Here is a 21360-nt window from a genome sequence, read left to right on the forward strand (position 1 = left end):
GGCATCGGGCTCCAGAAGCCTCGGAGCCAGCCGGAGGCGCTCACGTCGTACAACAGATGAGTAAATTATCATCGATTGATTTCCGAACGGGTCAGGAAGTAGACACGCTCCCCATCCTTCAAGGGGTGACAGCCAACGAAAGACTAAAATGGCGCAAAAGGGATTCGGCGCATCCTTTTTGGCGGCAGGCAAGGGTGGAAGCAATAATTGGGATTTGAAACCCAGAGAGTACAGATTACTCAGCGTGGGTACTGAAATAGAACTAAAAGAGAAAAACCGCTGGCTTTGAAACCTGGGCGCCAACCCCGCCTTGTCCCAGCGTGCCCCGCGCGCACGCCAACCCCACGCCGGTCCCAGGGTTCCCTGCGCGGCGGGCTCGCTCCCGGCGGGCTGTGCGCGCGCGGCGAGCGCCGGAACGTGCTCTTGAGTGGTTCCTCCGCCCACTTCGGCCTTGTCTCCGGGACCGCTGGGGTTTGAGGTTCCCGCCAGGCCAGGGCTGGTCCAGAGAGATGGTACGCGGCCCGCCTTGGCTTTAAGGCGAGAAGCGCGTCCCAGACCTCTTGCCGCTTGCTGACGGCACTGAGCCCCGGGCAATCATGTCTACGGGGTTCTCCTTCGGGACCGGCGCGCTGGGCTCCACCACCGTGGCCGCCGGCGGGACCGCCACAGGCGGCGGTTTCTCCTTCGGCACAGGGTCGTCTAGGTAACCGCGCTTCCTCCCTTTCCCTGCCTGAGTCTACCCGCGGGTCTCCGGTGGGGTGGTCCTGCCCCTCTTTCTTCTCGCTGGCTCCTTTCCCGGTGGGCCTGGGGGAAAATAATCGCCCGCGCCAGCTTCGTGGTCCTCCGCTCGCCGCCCTGCTCCTACAGGTAGCCTGGTGAGAGGAAGGTGGATGGTGTCTCTGTTGTGAGGTCCCTAAAATCCCCGGTGGTTCGCACATGATTCCTACAGAGCGAGGTCTGGCTTAGTGAAAGGGCCTGGGATTTCACACCCAAACCTTAGCACTTCGTCAATCTTAGGCACAGAATGTTGCACGAATGAGTGAAAGTATAGCTTATCGTGAGGTTTTAGCAAAAGACAATTAATAGAAAATTCTAAGGCAGACAAATAAAAGTTCCACCTTGATAATTCAGATTTCATTGCAGGATACACGGTTTTAGACGTTGCGTATTAATGATTTCGTGCTTAATGAGATTTCAGGTGTTTGTGCCTCATGGGACCTTTTCCGTCCTTTTTTGTTTGTTTGTTTGTTTTAAATACGTTTTACTGCATTTGTTGCTAATTTTGAACAGAATGCAAGTTAGTACAACTTTGGTGAGAATGTTGTGTTTTAATGACTCACATTATCTTTAAATTGCAAAATGTAGGTAGCAAATTCATCCTTTTTAAGAAACCTGCTGCATCACTACTTCAGGTGGTGACAAAAATTTGGCTAAGCAGAAGTCCAAAAGAAGGCAGATAAAATAGTTAAAGACCATTTTAATGACAGATGGAACTTTTAAAACTCAACCTTTTGAAGGTACAGACCCAGAGGGCAGAGTCTGAGTCTCATTTACTATTCTATTAAATCAAGAAGTGTGCATAGAATGAGTTACAAGGTAGCTCATGAAGCTTGAAGAATGTGGTTGTAGATTAAAGAGGCAAAGATACCTTCAGCATTGTCTGTATTAAAGAGGAGGAGGACCACAGACTACACAGTCAAGTCAGAAATCTGGGAGTTTTCCTTTGCTCTGTACACAATCTCCTTTGCTCTGTACACAATCAGCAAGGCCTTATAATTTTAATTCTTCATTTTCAATTTGCCACATTTCCAGTGCTACCACCCTGGAATAAATATTTATTGGACACACTCCTATATAGTAGGCTCTGATTTAGGTGGTCAGGTAAATAAATAAGAGTCTTGGTCCCCTGAAGGTTACATTCTTATGAAAATACTTAAAATTCCTGCCAGGTTTTCAGCTAGTGACCTTTCTCTCTCGTTAAATGAGAACTGCTCCTATCACCTCTTAGATTGGTTCAGTGAAATCTCAATTCTCAAAAAAGTCTCAAAAATCTACTTTCATGTCTGTCTAGCAAGGTTGTTATATATTTTTTTAAATTGTGATTGCCTTTCTTCAGTGATTTTTTTTCCACTATCATTGGAGTGAAGTACAAATACATCTTGCCATGGTCCACAAGACCCAAACAATCTGGAACCTCTTAGGCTCATTTTGAGCCCATCTTCTCATTTCACTTTGCTCCAATTCAGTGATCTAGACCCACTGCAAAAAAATAAACATTTGTAAAAAAAAATAATAATAACATTTGTATTATCGCCCAGTTCAGGATCACAAATAAGTACCTGAACAAAGATTCAAAGAAAGATACCCTTACTTTGTGTGATGCACTGTGATATTTCCTGTTGCATTTTATTTTTTTTTTTTTAAATGCTGGTGGTTATCCAAATTGATTTTATACCCTCTAACGAGTCCTGATCTTAGTTTGAAAAATCCTGCTCTAACTATTGGGCTTTTTCTCAGTTCCTAAAGTGGGCATGGCCAAACCCCACTTCACTTTAGGGCAAGTCCCTTGGCTTGGAATTCCCCTACCACCTCCTACCCATGTGCCAAACGCTATTGCCTACTTTTGGGACTCAAACGGTTACTTTCTCAGAGAGGCCTTTTTTTGACCTCTCAGTATAGAGATGTCCATCCTCATAGCACCCTGAACCACAGCACTTATCACAGTTGTAATCAGTCCATTCTATTTTTTGTTGACTTAATTGTCTGAGCCCAGCGATAGATTGTATGCTCCCTGAGAGTAGAGACCTTTTCATACTGTTTTCCAGTAGATACAGTAGCGCTCAGTACATATTTGTTGAATGAATGATTGAGTGATCTTTTTCTCTCACTGCCTGGACACTTCCAGAGGGCAGAGTCTGAGTCTCATTTACTATTCCATCCTCAGTCCTTAATCCCTATGACAGTGCCTTTTATAAAGACTTATTGAATGATCAAATAAATGAATTATTTATTAGCAATAAGAAAATTTTACACAGGTTTTAGGAAGGCTTGGATAAATTAATAAAAAGACAGACAATCTAACATTTCTCCATTGGAATACTGGTTTGGAGGCCTGACTTCCCCTTAGTGCTACTTGGTTTTTGGTCTCATTCTGGAGAAGTTACTCTTTAAGCCTACATTTGGAAAAGGGGTATAATGTTTACCTCAAAGAGAGGTTGAATGACATAAAATTTGTAAAGTATTTAGCATCATATTTGGCACTTGGTAAGTGCTCTGTAAATGTTAGCCATGACTTTGTCTCCTAAGTCCATGTTAAGGTAAGCTGGAGAAGTTAAAATAACATTCCTGATCTGCCGGAGTGATTGGCAGATAATACTGGGTTGAGGCAATAATTGGTCAGGTCTGGGGTAGCTTTTTGTTTTTCTTAAAGTAAGAAAGTTTCTCTGCCGCAAAGACATTTCTCTTGCTTCTCTGGTAGAGTAAGACGATTTCACTTTGATGTATTTCTTTGGTAATGTTTTTAGCTTAGTTATGAAACACTTTATTGTGTCTTCAGTTATCATTACCTTAAGTTGTCAAGAAATTTTAAATATTTTAATTGTCTAAAAATACTTTTGCTGTACATTTTTTGTATATTTATGGAATAGTGGTAAAAACAAATGGGATCACTGATTTCTTTGGGAGGAATGGGAGCATAATAATTATTTTCTTAATTTGATGTCATCAAAACTTGCCAATAATGTGTTTTAAAATATCTTTTAAATTTAGTTTATTAAGTGTTGAAAGATCTGTGCTTTGTCATTGAGACCTTGCAGCCCTGCTCTGACAATCTGCTGTACTTCATACACCCAGGGCACACACGTGTGTTCTTAGCTATCGTTCTTAAAATTAGTGGTAAACCAAGACACAGTTAGGGTGTGCCCTCTTCTTTTTCCCACTCAGTGTTGACGACTGACTTCGAATTCTATCTCTCGAATTAAACTTGTCCCTCTCCATTGTCCTCACAGTGATTTGCTGGCATAATACCATATATTTAAATGCGTTGAGTTTATAAGTGTTCTTAATGATAATAGTAGCAACAAGATATATAGATAGATATATAGATATTTGTATATCTATCTATGTATCTTTCTGCATAATCTCTTAATATTTACAAAAACCCTGTTAAGTGGGTACTGTTATTTCCCATTTTCAGATAAGGAAATCGAGGCTCAAAAAGGTTAAGTAATGTCACACAGGTATCAGCACATGGAAACCAGTAGTGGAACCCAGCCACAACACTGCTGCCTTCTCCTTAAATTGAAACGCCCCAGGCTTTCATGCTTTTTAAAACTGACATTGGGTTCTCTCATGGCGATTATGTCTAAACGGAAGTACAGGGAAAGAAGTGATGAAGATACATATATAGGATGAATGGGATTTCTCATTATGTTACACGTTATAGTCTCTTAACTCTCCTACATAATTTTTGAAGTATCAAGTTGTCAAGATTTTCTTGCCTAGTTTCATAATTTGTTCTTCCACCTGTAGATAGCAAATTGGAACCTCTGAGGCTTGATAAGAATAGTTGAAAAGATGTGAATTTTGTTCATATAACTTGTTATTAGCAATTTTTTTAAGCTTTCAAAAACTCTGAAGAGTATTTTTGATGAACACATACTCTTGATACAGAGGGTAATTAATTTTGTTTTGCATTTTGCTCTTGCCAGGATATGTCCATTTGTTGTCTTTCTCCCTGCTCCCGCCTACCTCCCATTATTGCTTTTTTTGTGGGAAGATACCTAACCACACCCTACCCTACCCTATGAATAAGATAATGTAGCAATAGAGAGATGGTAAAGACAACTTAGCATACCTTTCTATTTCTGGGTTTGTCATACTTTATATTAGTAGTTGGAGAAGAACAATTGAATTTAGCAATGTGAACTGCACATGAGTAGTTCAAGAGGAAAATGATCCACATTCAAGGATTTCCTTATGGCCGTTTTAGAATATGCTGTCCTTCAAACAAAACTGTTGACAGCAAAATATGTATCATCCTGTTTGTGATAACTTGTGATCTGAAATCCTGATTGCTCTAGATTATGCTTTTCTCGAAGGTTGGTATTGTATTTTTAAAGACTAATTTTATATGTGGATTTATTTTTAAAGAGAACTGAAAAATATTTAAATTTGGTTCAAATTGTTCTTTTTGTATCCTATGGAGATGTATTAGATATGTTAAATGAAAGAAACTAATCTTGAAGAGTTCATTTTTCATTTTTTGTAAGTATTGGCTCATAGAACTTTATTTTGTGGTTTTTTGTTTTGTTTTGTTTTTAATAAACAAGCAACCCTTCGGTGGGGCTCAATTTTGGAACTCTTGGAAGCACCGCAACTCCGGCCACTACATCTGCTCCTTCAGGTGGCTTCGGAACCGGGCTGTTTGGATCTAAATCTGCTACTGGGTTCACACTAGGAGGAACGAATACAGGTAAGGAGGATCGTCACATTTGCAGGAAGTAGGTTCGGGATTTTATCCTTTTTCATGTTCTGTACTGTTTCTCCTCCCTTTATACAATTGTCATTGGTGGTAGACCTAAAGTGATAAATACTAAGATGAAAAGAAATATAAGGATTTGGAAGTAAGGGCCAGTGATAGGCCCAGTCATCAGCTTAGTCATCAGCTCTGATCCACTTCAGTGGAAGGAAGGAAAACGGGGACACACTTAAAGAAGTCGTGGAGAAGTTATATCTCTTTAAATATAATGAATTAAGTAAGTAAAATTTTTATATTAGATTATCTAATGCATTGTTTTATCTTAGTAAAGATTGTTAAGTTTACCAATATGGACATTAATTTAGCATAAATGAGACAGCATCCTATTTCGCTATAACATAATTTACATTCCTATGAGATGTTTTAAACTGTTGTGTTATTAATTGTTTCATTGAGGAAAGAGCAAGAGGTAAAGATAGACGTTTCAGTAATAAAACGTTTTTTTTAAATACCTACAGTTATTTTGTTATAAGCCAAAAGGGCTTCACAGGAATTGCTTCTGTTTTTAACCTTTTTCTCGACCCTCGGCCTCTTGGTCTCTGTTTCCACCTTCTGCACTGACCTTTCAGCCTCGATTGCAGGGCTCGTCACAGCCACACGTAGGAAGTGGACGAACTGCAGGAGTAAATGCGAGCCCAGCCGGTGAGCTGCCCGGGACAGCTCTGTGCCAGTGCTTTGCCTGGAGTAGCTTTTTTCCCCTCGTCTCATTTTTTTATAAGCAATAGTTATTTGCATCTTACAAATTTTATACCCTAATTAATCTGATTATATACAGCTCGTAATATGAAAGGTGGAGCTATGAAGAACGCTTCTATTGGTTTGTGGTTATGGTAGAGGAAGAAACTGATATGTGTTGGTCTTGTTGGCGGTGTCTCACTCCCCGAGGGTGAGTCCACGTCCTGCCCTTACAGCAAATCGAAGAACGCCATATTTCTGTTGATGATTGAATTTTATTTCTCTTTTTGTCTCTAGGAATAGCAACAACTATAACTACAGGATTAACTCTGGGTAAGAATTTTTGAGGAAAGATCCCAGATTTGTGGTTTTCTACTCTTTTTCCTAATATCTTACAGAGCAGGTGTGTGAAAAGAAAAAAGTGTGTGAGGAACTGAGTAGAGTTCAGAGACACTGACTTATCAAAGAACTTTTCAGTATTTGAGTATTTAAAAAAAAATATATAGTCCATTTTTAGTTAAAAATAATTTAAATACAGAAATGATTTTTCTATGGAAATTTATGTCACAATACGTTATTCTGTTATTTGAGTCCTTTTAATGGAAAAGGCACCAAACTGTAGGCCAGAAGTCTTGGACTCAAGCCCCAGTTGCACCTCTAAGTAGTTGTGAGGCCTTAGACGGTCACGTAATACCTGGCAGCTTTTCGTTACTTATAAAATGAGAGTATTGGACTCTTAACAAGTTTTTGGATTCCCTTCCAGCTCAAAAACATCACAGTTTTCTGTAATGGTATGCCGAAGGGACTGTGAATAACTAGGGTGACAGCCTGTCGAATCTGGATGGCAGTAAATAATGTGAAAGGAAATAAATGAGTGAAAGGACATTGAGAAATCTCAAATACAATTATATTAATAAAATTAAGTATTGAAATAAAGATAGGTGGACCTTCTTACTTGGATGCTACTTACCTGTTATCTATGGAAACCACCTCTGTTTACCGCTGGAGTTTGGGACAGGGTTGGCTACCAGGAGAGCAGTTGGAGCCTCTTATTTTCTGAGATTGTAGAACTCATGCATGATTTCTAAGTGCTGTACTCCAGTTGGGGTAAAGGCAATCCCGAATGGTCATTTTGGCTTCTTTTCCTCTAGTACTTTCAGGAGAAGCCAAAATACAGGTTCTTACTTTTCTTCATTTAGATTTTTGAGCGGCTACTACTTCCTAACTCTGTGGCCTTGGGTATACATGATGCCTTGAACATTTAGTATTAGCTGTTGATGTGGTGGTGGGGATGGTGCTGATGATTTCAGGAACTGCTGAGTGCATGGGCAAGGCAGTCTCACGAGGCGAAGGTAACAGGCAGGTGTAATAATGTGTTCTTGTGTAATCTGATAACTAACATGTATGAAAGGCACCAAGGAAGGCAGAGGAAGAAGAGAGTAGGAGTTCATTTTGGGGGCAGGAAATATTATTTTGGATGGGGGAGTGGAAGGTGCAAAGGCCCAAACATAAAGGATCCAGGGAAACAGGAAAAATGCTTGTTCTTGGAGTTTAGGATTCAGAGGTAGGAATGGTCGGGAGAGGAGACTTGAGGAGCAGTTAGGACCCGATAGGGAAGGTGGTTGTGTACCAACTGTTGAGACTGTATTTTAGAGACAGTGTAGAGCTAGTGGGAACCTTAAGCCAGAGAGAATCACCAGGGTATTATTTTGGTTTCCTCCCTCCCTCCCTCCCACCTTTCCTTTTACCTTACCTTCCCTCCCTCCTTCCCTCCCTCCCTCCCTCCTGAGATCATTCCAAGAATAGATTAGAGTTCAGAGGAGACTGACAACAGAGAAACAAATTAAGAGGTTATTGTAATAGTTCTTAAGAGAAAGATGGCCTGAGCTAAGGTTTTTGGGGATGCTTGTATTCCTGGGATAGCTCTGAAGTAGAATTGACTGGATTTATGGCTAATAGAATGCAGGAGACAGAAGAAATGTCAAGGATATTGTGGTTTCTGGCTTGAGCAGCTGAATTGACCACAGTTGAAGTTTTAGGAAAGTTTTTTTATAGGGTGACACATAGGGCTCCAAAGAGACATTCAGGTAGAGCCAGCCAGTTAGTTCATCCTCGGATAGATGTAGATTTAGACCCATGTGCCTATAGCTGATATTCTGAAAATAGGTGAGATCTTTCAGGAAGTCAGGGAGCAGGAAAGGAGCCATAGGAAGTATCATTTAATCAGTGAACAGAGGAAGGAGACCCGCAAAAGCAGACTGAAAAGAGCAGCGCAGCAAGTAGGAAGAGAACTGGGAGGTGAGAAACACAGAAGCCAGAAGGAAGAGGGGAGTTTAAGCAGTTGGGGATGGTTGTTTAAGTAGTCTGGGGGCAGGGGGACTGGACTATGTTTCTGCCGGGTATAAAGGAAAAGAAGGATTTCTGTATTACCACATCCACTGAATTTTCTTTTGCTTTTCTTAATTCACAGGGCCATCTTTTCAGTATTCACCAGGATTTGGTCCCAACATTTATATTTTTCTCTCTCATACATACACAATTACATCCTTGTTCTATCTACAAGAAGTAGGATCGCAAACTTTTAGGGACCCTGATTAATTGGTATAATATATGTATACAGTTATGGTAAAATTGGATTTTTTTTTTTATCAGGAACACCAGCCACTACATCTGCATCTACAACAGGTTTCAGTTTAGGATTCAGTAAGCCTGCAGCATCTGCCACGCCATTCGCTCTGCCTATTACTTCTACCTCAGCTAGCGGTCTTACTCTTTCGTCTGCTCTGACATCAACTCCAGCAGGTGAGGTATAATGTAAAAAAGTTGCTTTTTATGGTTAAATTTTAATTTTATTTGGTTAGCAAACATACGTATCCGCTTTTATTAAAGATAACTTTAGTTTGGGAACATTTTTATTTCAGTCATTCAGCAATTTTGACCTAAATTACTGATAGTGAACAAGATCAATATTGGGCATTAAAGAAGCAGAGGCCATCTTGGAAGTTGGTCTCTACTTACAGAACAAAGTAGGGGAGAGGGTGAGAGAGGCGAAATGTAAAACTATTAATATCCACTTTGTTTTCAAGGAGCATTTTGGTGATAGGGAAGGACAAGGAGTTTCATAAACCTTGCCTGGCTCAGATTCATTCACCTTTGAAGGTGGAGTTGGTGGCCTGGGCTGAAAACTCTTCATTACTGTCCAGACTCAGTTACCTGGTACCGTTCTATTATTACCCAAAGTCTTGTTTTCTGTCACTGGTTTTTGCTTTGAACATACTATTTCTCTTTATTCTTAAGTGTATATTTTATGGAATAGTTTTTTCCAAGATCCAGTTTTATCATGGATATCAGTTTTTTTTAAGAAAGTGTTTTGTATTTTCTGTGGTGCGCTTAGAAACGTTTCCTTTTGAAGGCTGACAGTCTCACTTTTTATAGCATCCACAGGTTTTACCCTAAATAATTTGGGTGGTACGACGGCCACAACTACAACTGCATCAACAGGCCTTTCTTTAGGGGGAGCCTTAGCTGGTTTGGGAGGTTCGCTTTTCCAGAATACAAACACAGCAACATCAGGTAATTGATGGCATTTACTCTCCAGAAATAATAAATATATTTAAATTTATCTTTAGGCATTTTGGGATCACTTTGTCTTGTTAACCTGTATGTTTTCCTTTGAGTATGAAAACTGAATTACAATGTTTTTCATTCGTAATTGGACCTCTTAGTCATATTTTAGAAGTACGTGTCCCTATTTCTCAATGTTGACTGACTAGAAAAAGAAAGAAGGGCCTATCTAAAGAGTCAGTAAAGTTTCTACAGAAACCTATCTTAATAAATAAAAGTTGAATGGCCTTGGATCATTTAGTGTCTACCTTCGTTGTAACAGACACCTTGACCTTTTAGGTCCCTGTTCTAGAATGGCTTTCCATTATAGACACCAGGAAAGGGTATTAGCATGCTTCGAAGGCAAGATTTTAAAATACAAATATTAAATACTTTTAATAGCCAGGCAAAATTTAAAGTATCAGTTCACCTGACAGAGAACACCGAGGTAATATTTTATATATCTTAGGTTGATTTCTCATTTCATGCTTAATTTGAAATCAGCCTCATGTTAAGGATTCTGCAGATGTTTCGAATATTGGCTATAGCTAATGCCAGTGTAGGAAAGTCAGTGGAGCCTGATGGGAGTGAGAAAAGCTTTCCTCTTATTTGAAGGAATTGTGTAAGTACCTTCTGTAGCAATATAACATTAAGAATTTCTGTTTAATTGTTTACAGATTAGGAAAATAGCACCTAATATGCGTGCCACACTTTCTTTGGTTGTGTGGGAGACATGAAGGAATACGACGTAATGTTTTCTGTTAAAGCTATAGTTTTTGGTGTCCTCTATTCAGATACTAAATTTAATTCCAGGTGAGCAGAAGAGGAAAAAAAGACTTGGGTCAAGAAATTTGTAGTGTTCAAATTTGCATTGATCTTTCAAATACTTATCTTTGTCGTTATTGTCTAACTTTGTAGGTATTCAAAATGTTTTCTAATAACCAAATCACCAAATATGTATGTATAACATACATTCCTGTGCAGGATAAATATTTAAACATCCATTACAAAGATTCCTATGCAAGCAAAACATGAAAATAATAGTAAGGGGAGGTAGAGGGTTGCTTTTGCATCTCATTATTGAGGTTTTAGGTCTGCTCTGATTTTTCTTAGGCTCTTGACACAATATTCAAGGTGTAATTTTATTTATGTTAAAGATGCCACTGGTTTTTAAAAAATTAATAACAGTTATTTAGCTGTGTTTTTTCATACATTGCCAAGATTTCAATCCAATTTTCAATTATCCTGTGCTTTTATCAGTACATACTACTGTTTCCTCTGTTTTTAAAGTAAACAGCATCTTGTCTAAAAAGAAGCACTGTTGTGTGAGCTTGGGGATGTGTGGACTTACATGATTTACCAATGCAAGATCTTCAAAATTTTGCTCCCTGATTCACAAGTATATATTAATAACAAGATTATATGTAGCTCATTAATTCCTTTTATCAGTGAGGTAAGATTTAAATAAATGAAATCTACTTTTTAAAAAAGTTTTATGAAAAAACTTAGAGTATGAAATTTTGATGTTGGAACTGTAAGACTTTTAATTACCAGTTTTTATAATTTTATTAATAGTGAAACTATTTACATTATTTTAAAATTTTAGAAATTCATATCAGATATTTATCTATTTATTTTCCCCAGCTTTATTGAAGTATAATTGACAAATAAAATTGTAAGATATTTAAAGTGTGCAGCATGATTTGATGTATGTATACATTGTAAAAGGATTCTATTGCGTTAACATTCCAACTCTAGATTATTTTAAAAGTGTGTAATTCCAAACCATGATTAGAAGACAAAATACATTCACCTGCAAATATATAAACTAAAACTGCTTTTGTAGAGATTTAAAAACAAGTAATAAAATTGAGTGTCCACATATATTGAATTAACAGATACATTCTGACTCCTTTTATTTAAAAAAAAAAAAAATCACATCATCTAAACTACATATATCATCGAATCCACGTAAGACTGTCCGTCTTTGTCCAGAGCATGGTTGAGACTTGTTTCTTGTTATTTGCCTAAAACAAGTATGAAGGAAATCTGGAATCTGACTTAAAAGTATTTGAGTGCTTTGATCAGAAGGAGAAATGGTTATTAAGACTACCACTGAACTTCATAAATGACTCTGGCTTATTTGTAGGACTTGGACAGAGTGCTTTAGGCTTGACTTTGGGAACCCCAGCAGCTACTTCAACTGCAGGCAACGAAGGCCTCGGTGGTATAGATTTTAGTAGCTCGTCAGATAAAAAGAGTAAGTAATGTTATTGCTATTTTATATTCTAACAGTCCTGTTGAGGGGACTTAAATTCCTGTGTCTGGGAGATTGATAGTTATATATTAAATAGTAAAGTTTTTACTGTTAAGTTTATTTGCATTATACTCTATAAATTTTGTGTGTTGTGCATTTAAGATTTCATTTTCGTAGAAACAGATTTTTATGTGCCTATGTCTTACATAGTAGCTATCTTGATGTGCGTATTAATATATATATGTTTTATTTGGGATCATGATATATTGTTTTGAAACCTGTTCTTTCTCATGTAATATATCACAAGTATTTGTCAATGTCAATAATTCTTTAAAAATATTTTAATGCTGCTTAATATCAGTGTTATGAATGGCTGTGTCATCATTTAGTCAGCCATCATCCTGTTGTGTTTGTTTCCAGTTCTTTTAGTCTGGTTCTGGAACGTAGCACCGTACTGGGCATCTTCATAGAGACAGTCAACGTCGCATTAATAGTTTTATTATAAATTTTTGTTCATATTTTTGGTTATTTCTTTAGGGTAAATACGTAGAAATTGAATCATTGACTTAATTTAAGAGAGGGACTTTTAGGAGACTCTTGGTACATATTGTGAAATTGCTTTACGGAAAGATTTCACTGATTTATTTGCCCACCAAATATGAAAATGTCCTTGCTGTGCCCTTGCCATGCTGAATATTCTTTTTAAAAATTCGCCAACCCAAATTCATTTTGTAAAGTTTTTTATTGTTGTTGTTTTGAAACATCTCTTCTGCTTTTTATGAAGACGTGGTTCACTAGATTTTATACATACATGTTGCATTGAACCTTGAAGAACTTAGAATGAGGTAATGGATGCAGGTGTAAAATAGTCAATGTCCATATATCTGTATAAGAAGAGTTTTATAAATTGGGGTTTTAGCATAAGGAGACAACTATTCTAGAGTGAATTACTCTCCTAAAAGTTGGTAAAGGCTTTTTAAACTTACACAATTTGAATTTCTTTCTCTTTGAATGAAAATTTACTAATTTTGGAACATAGGGTCTTATCTCTTGTTTTTATGTAGTTTTCTTTGTAGCAACTCCTTAATTAGAAAAATAGCCTTAGATGTCTTTGCAGCTTATTTTTTTTATTCAGTTGCAGCAGGCTGGTACCCTCCAACTACTTTTCTTTTGAGCTCAAGACTACTTCTGTCTTCATCGTAATTGCTTTTAGGCTCCATGGGAAAGAGCAGATCAGGGCGAAGGGGTAAGAGAAATGTAAGGAGTTAATCTCACCCGCCCCCCTCCCCCCGCCCTCCGCCGCGCCTACTCTCATCTTGTGCCTTAGCTAGACTTGAACAAGAGGAGCACAGAATAAATGCAAGGGACTACGTGTACCACGTCTTGGTTCACGTCTGTCGTATATGTCAAAGGATTCTTTTTTTAATCTAAAAGATTTATCTTTTTTTTCTAGTAGCTATATCACTTAGTATGGACCTATAGTATCAGTGGTAGAAAACAACATTTCATGAAGAGGGGCAGCATGGATTGAGACCTAGAGATGACAATGATATTGGCCCTCTGAAGAACTGCCGGAAGGCCAGTGCAGCTACAGAACAGAAGGATCAGATTCCAGAGGTCACAAAGGGCCTTTTCTGCCACATTAAGTAGTGTTGTAATTGTACTGAGGACAGTTGGGGTCTAGTAAAGGGTTTTGATATAGATAATGTGACATAATGAGATTTGTGTTTTCAGAAGAGCATTCTGACAACCACGTGGTGAATAATGCACAAGAAGGCAAGAGCAGATGTTAGAGAACTGATAGGAAGCGTGTCTAGTGTCCACAGGTGTTGCCGAGGTACATCGGGGTAGCCTAATCAGAATCCACGGTAGTCTAGACACAGGCCCAAGTTTTATTACACATGTTCGTGTCTGTCAGTTTTTATAAAGTATAATATAAATGGAATATTAAAGAAATAACAAAATAATACATTAGTCAATAAAAAAGTTGAACTATTTAGAAAAAAATTAAATTCTTAGTTTATATTACTGTTCACACTATGTTTTATATTACTATATCACACTGTCTATAGAACATGGGTGCCCATTTCAGAAATGTTAAACTTGAAAGAAAAATCTTAGAATCAATGAAATACAAAATATGGAAAAATATTTAAGACATAAACAAAAAGAAAACCCATGTACAAATCGAAAGTAAAATACTTGATTTCCAGATTATTTTTCACATTTTAACGTCTCTGAAATCGAAACGTATCTTAGAATTACAAGGATCTAACTTGAGAAGTAGACTCAAGTTATATATATATATATGAGACAAAGTGTTAATACACTTAATGTTGAAATAGCTCTTAGAAGTCAATAAGAAAAATACCTCAAAAATGTACTAATAGCATGAATTAGGGAGTTCATAAAAGGAAAAATACACTTGGATAATTAACATTTGAAAAATGTTTTACTTCACTTAGTACTGTCAGGAATCTGAATTAAGATCATAACGAAGTGGCATTTTTCACCTACATACTGACCATGATTTATTTTTTTTAATGTGTTTATTGTTGAGGGTGTAATGGAAAAGGTCCTCCTATTCCTAGTAGAGGGAAAGGTAGATTGAGACAGTGTGGGAATGTGACAGAGGCCTTCCCTGCCGTACTCTTTGACCCCTGAGGTCCTTCCTAGAATATGAGTAAAGCAGCATGCAGATATTCATAGGAAAAGATGTTCGTGGCAGCAGCATTATTTCTATAATAAATGCTGATATGCTAAGAAAAGGGTTGGGCACAGGGCCATGATACAACCACATCATCTCTGTACTCTGGGGTCACTTAAAGTCATTTTAATTGATAGGGAAAGCATTCACAATATGTTAAAATATAATTAATATGGTAATCCTGATTGTTTTAAAAATGTATGTGTGCATACAGAGGAAGGCTGGAAGGAACCATCGAGGTTCTCTGATGGGGTGAGGTTTTGTGCGTTTTTGTATTTTCTATGCTTTCTTAAATAATCAGGTCTTATTTTTATAGCCAGAAATACATTTTGAGAAAGGAGAAAGTAAGTCACTGCATCATTTTGCTGAAGGAACATTTTTACTTTTCTGCTTTTAGATGTATACTATTGGTGTCTAATAGGTGTTATTACTGACTGAGCTGTATATCTGCACACATTAAAAACTTAAAAAATTTACTGCTTTTGTAAAATCAAGTTCAGATAATCTGACATTTTAGTATTCCATAGTGATCAGGCCTTAAGAAAGTATCAAGGAAAGCTCTTAGGAGTTAAACTCTGCTAGGCAGGAATATTTTTCATGGAAGATAGTTAAAAAAGGAAGATTCTTGCCCTTGAAAGAAATAGATGCAAATCAGTTACATTATCGTGTTCATGGGTATATAAACATGTCTCCATAACATATTGTGTTTGGAGTTTGTAATAGATAATGACACTGCATGATGTTTAAGGGGCAGTCTAAGAAATGCTCAATAGTTTCTATTTGTACCTCAGTTTGAGTTAACTTAAAACTTGTATTTGCAATATATTGTTAAATTACCTATTTTTACACAAAGCTTCTTGAATTTTCTAGGTGATAAAACAGGAACAAGACCAGAGTAAGTTTACAATTTAACTTGAAACTATTTTAAAGAGTTTTATTTATTATATCGTAGGCAGGTGGTATGGTTGAAAGTAAATGGAATCACATAGATATTTAGAAGAAAAAACTTTTAACCGGTTTCAGTCAAAAATTAATAAGCGAGTATTAATAATACTCTCTAGAAAGATTATTGGAAAGTCAAATCTTTAATTTTTAAGAAAATTTATAACCAATTTTTTCTGGGAAGTGGTTGGCTCTCCCCCGAGATAATACAAATAAATACAAATATGTGTATGTGTTTAACTTATTAAATACTGAATAACTCATGGAACTTTACTCTTGGAACACTTTTTATGTATATAAATGACAATATATATGTGTGAGCATATGTATGTGTGTGTATATACCTTTTACACAAATTACTATGCCAGTACTGTTCATTTCCTGATTAAGAGGAGTAATAGCTTCCATATACATCATACATATGTTTGAAAATCATTATTTTTGTATTTTCTCACCTAATTTCTATCATCTTAAAGAAAGCCTTGTAAATAAGTTATCAAGTTCACTCCTCCCAAACATCTTGTAAATATTTTAGTCCTATTGCGTAAATGAGGAAGCTGAGGGACATGTTTTCCTAGGGTTATATCCAGGAAGTAGTAGCAGATCTATGACTGAAATCTAACTGACTATTCCACTACAGTATGTCAAATTTCACTTATTCCTGTCCTTATTAAATATTTTGATTCCTTTAAGGTATTCCTAGGTCTTATTTTGTTGAAGAACAAATTGAAGTTATAAAATAATAAAGTAAAATATTCTGTGAATCTTGTTATGCAAAGTTTTATAGGCTTTCTTTAATGAATGCTTTAATGTTTTTGAACAGAATAAAATGTCAATCATAGCATTTTTGAACTAGGAGGACCTTAGTTGACTATCTCATGCAATCTGTAGTATTTTTCTGATTTTTTTTTCTTAAGCATTTAGTCAAATTTATTTACGTAGACGCCAGTCTTCTTAGAAATCTTCATAGCTGATGAATTGTTAAAGTTATTGTATAGGTCAGGAAATTTATTGTTCTTTACAAAGAGTTGAAATCATCCAAGATGTAAATGGGAAATATTTGCTTTATTTTCTTGCATCTTAACACATACTCTAGTAAAACTCAGATCTTAGCTTTTTAAAATCTCACTGATTTTAATACATTTATGGCATTTTTCTTAGGGATAGTAAAGCACTGAAGGATGAAAATCTACCTCTTGTCATCTGCCAAGATGTTGAAAATCTCCAGTAAGTGTGTCAAATATAATTAGATAAATCATACATGCAGAATGCTAGAGTGGATTTTAGGGGGAACATCTCTTCCTCTTAAACATTTTACCTCGGGTTTACATTCTCATGCTTTTAGAAATTAGAGTGAATGCAGCACAACAGGAATTAAATTTCTGTAACTGCCATTTTGTGGAACAGCAGGTGAACAATAGGGGAATTTTAAGTTTTTGCTTAAAACACTTGGACTCTGACCAACCTGTTAACAAATGCTCCTTTTTTCCTGTGGGAAACAAAAGGTATTTTTTTTTAAACCCCATTTCGTTTTGGTTTTAAGGAAATTTGTGAAGGAACAGAAACAGGTCCAAGAAGAAATTAGTAGAATGTCTTCAAAAGCAATGCTTAAAGTACAAGAAGATATTAAAGCTCTGAAGCAGCTTCTGTCGCTGGCTGCCAGCGGGTTACAGAGGAACACGCTCAATATTGACAAACTGAAAATAGAAACCGCTCAGGTAAACTTGATGTCATTTTGTCGTAGGGGTTTTTTTTGGGTTTTTTTTGTCTGTTTCACATGGAAATAGGTCTTTTGAAAATAAAGTTTAAAACCATATAGCTCATATACTCTTAAATTGCTATAATTATAACAGTAGTTTTTATTGAGTGTTTACTATAGATGAGGCAGTATTCTAAGCAATTTTTGTATATTAACCTTAAACTGGGGTTTTCATGACAGCCCAGTGAGGTAGGTACTGTTATCTTCATTATGTAAATATGAAAACAGGCAGAGAGCTTTGTGCATAAGTGAGAGAGCTCGGATTCAGACCCTTGTAATCTGACTCGAGCTTATGATGCTAACTGCTTTATTTCATAAGAGTGCCTGCTGGCTTGATTGGTTGCAAGAGGAAAACAGCTAGACAGAAAAAAATTTTTTTTTAATCTGTGTGTTGTTAAATAAAAATTATATCATGCTTTATAGATATTAAATTCTACTGATGACTTGCTAATCTTAGGTAATAAAAATGGTATTGAGGCTCATATCTTCTGTCACTCATGTCTACTTGGTTTTTGACCCTATGATATAATACACAGTATATATACAACATATAATATGTAATTCTTTCTTCTTAACATTGGCTTATCAGAGGGCTATGCTTTTCATAAGTGAAGTGATATTTTAAGTAAAAGTTTAAGTAAAAGTTTTAAGTGTGTCTTTTTTAATTGAAATATAATTGACATATAACATTAGTTTCAGGTATGCAGCATAGTGTTCAATATTTATATATGCTGCAAATTGATCACCACAGAGAGTTACAAAAGTTTTCCCCCTGAGATAAGAACTTTTAAGATCTGCTCTCTTAGCAACTTTCAAATACACAATATAGTATTGTTAACTGTATTCATCGTGCTATATGTTACATCCCCAGGACTTATTTATTTTATAACTATAAGTTTATATCTGCATAGGTGTTTTTAAGTCAACTATTGCATAATACTTCATGATGTTTTTTAATAAAAATGTGTTGCTAAACTAGCTATTCTGAACTATGATGTTTAAAGGGAATTCAAGGGCTTTGTTTCCTGCTTTTAGATGTCCTAGTCACTTATAAATCCTTTGGTTAAATATGAATAAAGTATTCCCTCATGTTTCTTTCCTACTTATTCTTCCTTTATGTTTTCTAGGAGGAAGAAAATGTTAGTTATGCTTTTAGGCTGTGGAGAATGTTTAGACTCTGATTAAACATTACACGAAAGTATAAATTTCATATGTGAAATACGAAATTATATGGAAAAAGTTCTTAGCAAAGTAATAGAGGAGTCAGACTCAAGCAAAAGAGAAACGAGTGCTGACATGGTGTCCATTGTAACGCCAGCACCGGGCCATCCCATTCGCAGATGTCTGCGGAGTACCTGCACCATACCAGACTTCTCAGTAGTCTTTTAGAGATAAAAAGACAACTCCCAAGGTGCTAAAAAGTCTAGGTGGGGAAATGAAATAATAAAAGGTTGGGTAGAATATAAAGGTAGCAGATGAAGAAGAAGATGAGTCAGAGCAAGTTTCCTTAAGGAAAGAATCTGAGTTGAGGTTAGAAAATTTTATAGGAGATATCTAAGAAATTTGATCTAAGATTATTCTTATTTCAAATATACAGTAATTAGTACCCGCAGTCTAGTGAATTATGAACTGAAAAAAAAAATATTCTGACTCTACTAGTGAAGTAATAATCTTATTTAAACTCAAACCATTTCTTCAAAGAAAGCATTTCTTGGAAATATAAGCAATTCTGAGGTAAAGAGCGGTGTCGTGATTGTGTAGACCTTATGGAAGCAAAATCTTTTATATACATCATTTTTCGGTACATAACTCAAGCGTTTAAATAAGTAGGGTGGTTAAAGTTCTTTTTGGGTAGGGCGGATGCCAAACGATTTGTTGAAGCTGTTGCTGAGTCTTTGCATTCAGTGAACATTTTTAGGGATCTGTTATGGACAGCATTTCAACAGGCATTTGGAATCAAACACTTAACAATATTCTAGAGAGAGTGAGTCAGATCAATCATGTAATATGTTCATTACAAGGTATGATAGAGACACAAAGGGCTCAAGTGGACAGTTTTATCATTTGTCCAAAGTAGGAACCTTTGCGTTGGGTCTTGAAACATACTTAGGTGTCCCCAGGCTGGGAGGAAAGAGGATAACAAAGGCATGAAGGCATTAAAGAGGCGTGTTTGAGGATCTTCAAGCAGTTTACTATCAGAGGAGCACTGAGTATGAGTATGAGTCTGGGCCTGGCAAGAGTCAGTGCTCAGAAAAGTGGGCAGGGAGGGAGCAGAGTTCGCATAGCACAGACCTCTCCCGGGCGTGTGTCCTGGGGTCAGATAGGAAGAGTGGAAAGAGGTGAAAGTAACAGACTTCGAGACTTAAGAGCTTGGGAGTAAAATGAGGGCAAGAGGTTGCTATAGAAAATATAAAGATAAGATACTTTTTTTTTTTTTCAAGAAGGAAAACCTAAGACAAGTGGTCAAATGATAGGAATGTGAAATATAAAGAGTTAAAACAGAATATCAGTCTTAAAAACCCCTGACTAGAAAATAGGAATGGCATCGAGGAAGAGTTGAAGGCGATTTAAGAATGGTTGAGTGTGTAAGCCTTGACAAAAACTGGACTGTTTAGGTTCATTTCTCAGGCCTTCAAGCTACATGGCTTTGGGCAAATGACTCAATACCTTTAACTCCCATTTCTTCATCTGTAAAAAGGGAAACATGACCTATGTTATAGGGTTTTTACTGGGGATTAACCATGACGATGTAAGTAAAGCCTTTAGCATGGTGCTTGGAACACAGTGAGTACCCGGAATGTTAACTGCTGCCATCATCAACCTCAGCGTTATTATTACTGCTACCTTGCTTCTGAAAGTATAGTTTGTCTTCTCTGGAAAGAGGTTTTAGCGGCTTCATCCTTACTATGTCTTCATAGTACAAACCTCCAAGAATGGCATTGCTTGAAGTTTCAAACCAGAGGTAGTTGGTAATTTTAGCCTAGCTTTTAATTGGCCCTTTTTTTTTAAACCTCCGATGTATTAGGAGTTGAAGAATGCCGAAATAGCTCTAAGAACCCAGAAAACACCACCTGGACTCCAACATGAAAATACAGCTCCAGCTGAGTAAGTTACTGGAATTTTTAAAACAGACATTTCTCACTCTAAAAAACAGAACAGTAAAAACAGTTTACAGGCTAGGGATTTTTAGTTTACTAAAAAAGCAAGCCTGAGTTAGTAAGCACTTTACATGAATTTTTAAATTTAATCCTCATGAAAACCCTAAGAGGGTAGTTTATTTTCCCCATTTTATTGAAGGGTAAGTAAAGGCTAAGGTCTGAGCTTTTAACCACTGTTATGCCATTACACTTCATTTACATGCTACCTATGGGGTCTATTCCATTTTTTTTTTTTTTCAGTAGAAATTTATATTTTTACCCAGTAGTACTTTGTTTAAAAATATTTTTGTGCTAGTTTCTCCTTAAACAGTGCATACTAAATATAGTTTAACTCTCTTATTTGCATAGCTTTTATTTACACAGGAAATAAATCATAGGAAGAAAATGTACATAAGTAAAATTAAAAATAAAAAATCCACCTGTGATTTCATCAACCAGCTTCATACATCCATCTAGTTATACATGTGATATATCCTGTCTCTTTTTATATCCTTTTGTATTGCTAGAGACAGTAATAGCTAATAGTTATCAAATGCTTACTGTATGCCAAGCAATGTGTTTAGCACTTTACATGCTTTATCTCATTTTCCACAAGACCTCTATAGCTGTTCCGGTTCCTGTCTTAGAGATGAGGAGCCTAAGGCATGAGGCAGTGAGGCCTGTGCTTGTGAGTGCCGTTTGACTCCTAGTCCCTCACTTTTCTATGTCTTTTAAGTTTGT

The 21360-nt window shown here is 36.6% G+C and overlaps 1 protein-coding gene across 2 annotated transcripts in view; it reads left to right on the forward strand.

Annotated features, from left to right (window-relative positions):
- Nucleotides 1–385: 385 nt before the first annotated feature.
- Nucleotides 386–21360, forward strand: part of NUP58 (nucleoporin 58) — a 36262-nt gene continuing 15287 nt past the window's right edge. Inside the window, exons 1-10 of one of the 2 annotated variants that reach the window (XM_006915833.3) lie at nt 386–703; nt 5331–5473; nt 6512–6547; nt 8867–9016; nt 9650–9787; nt 11967–12077; nt 15652–15676; nt 16885–16950; nt 17267–17441; nt 20508–20587. In XM_006915833.3, the coding sequence (XP_006915895.1) occupies nt 597–703; nt 5331–5473; nt 6512–6547; nt 8867–9016; nt 9650–9787; nt 11967–12077; nt 15652–15676; nt 16885–16950; nt 17267–17441; nt 20508–20587 (1031 nt within the window). In that variant the 5' untranslated portion in view covers nt 386–596. The remainder of the gene's footprint in view (nt 704–5330; nt 5474–6511; nt 6548–8866; nt 9017–9649; nt 9788–11966; nt 12078–15651; nt 15677–16884; nt 16951–17266; nt 17442–20507; nt 20588–21360) is intronic. The other variant, XM_006915832.3, reaches the window with a different exon arrangement.

The sequence above is a fragment of the Pteropus alecto genome, unplaced genomic scaffold (genome assembly GCF_000325575.1).
Source record: "Pteropus alecto unplaced genomic scaffold, ASM32557v1 scaffold16, whole genome shotgun sequence".
In the NCBI taxonomy this organism is placed as follows: domain Eukaryota; kingdom Metazoa; phylum Chordata; class Mammalia; order Chiroptera; family Pteropodidae; genus Pteropus; species Pteropus alecto.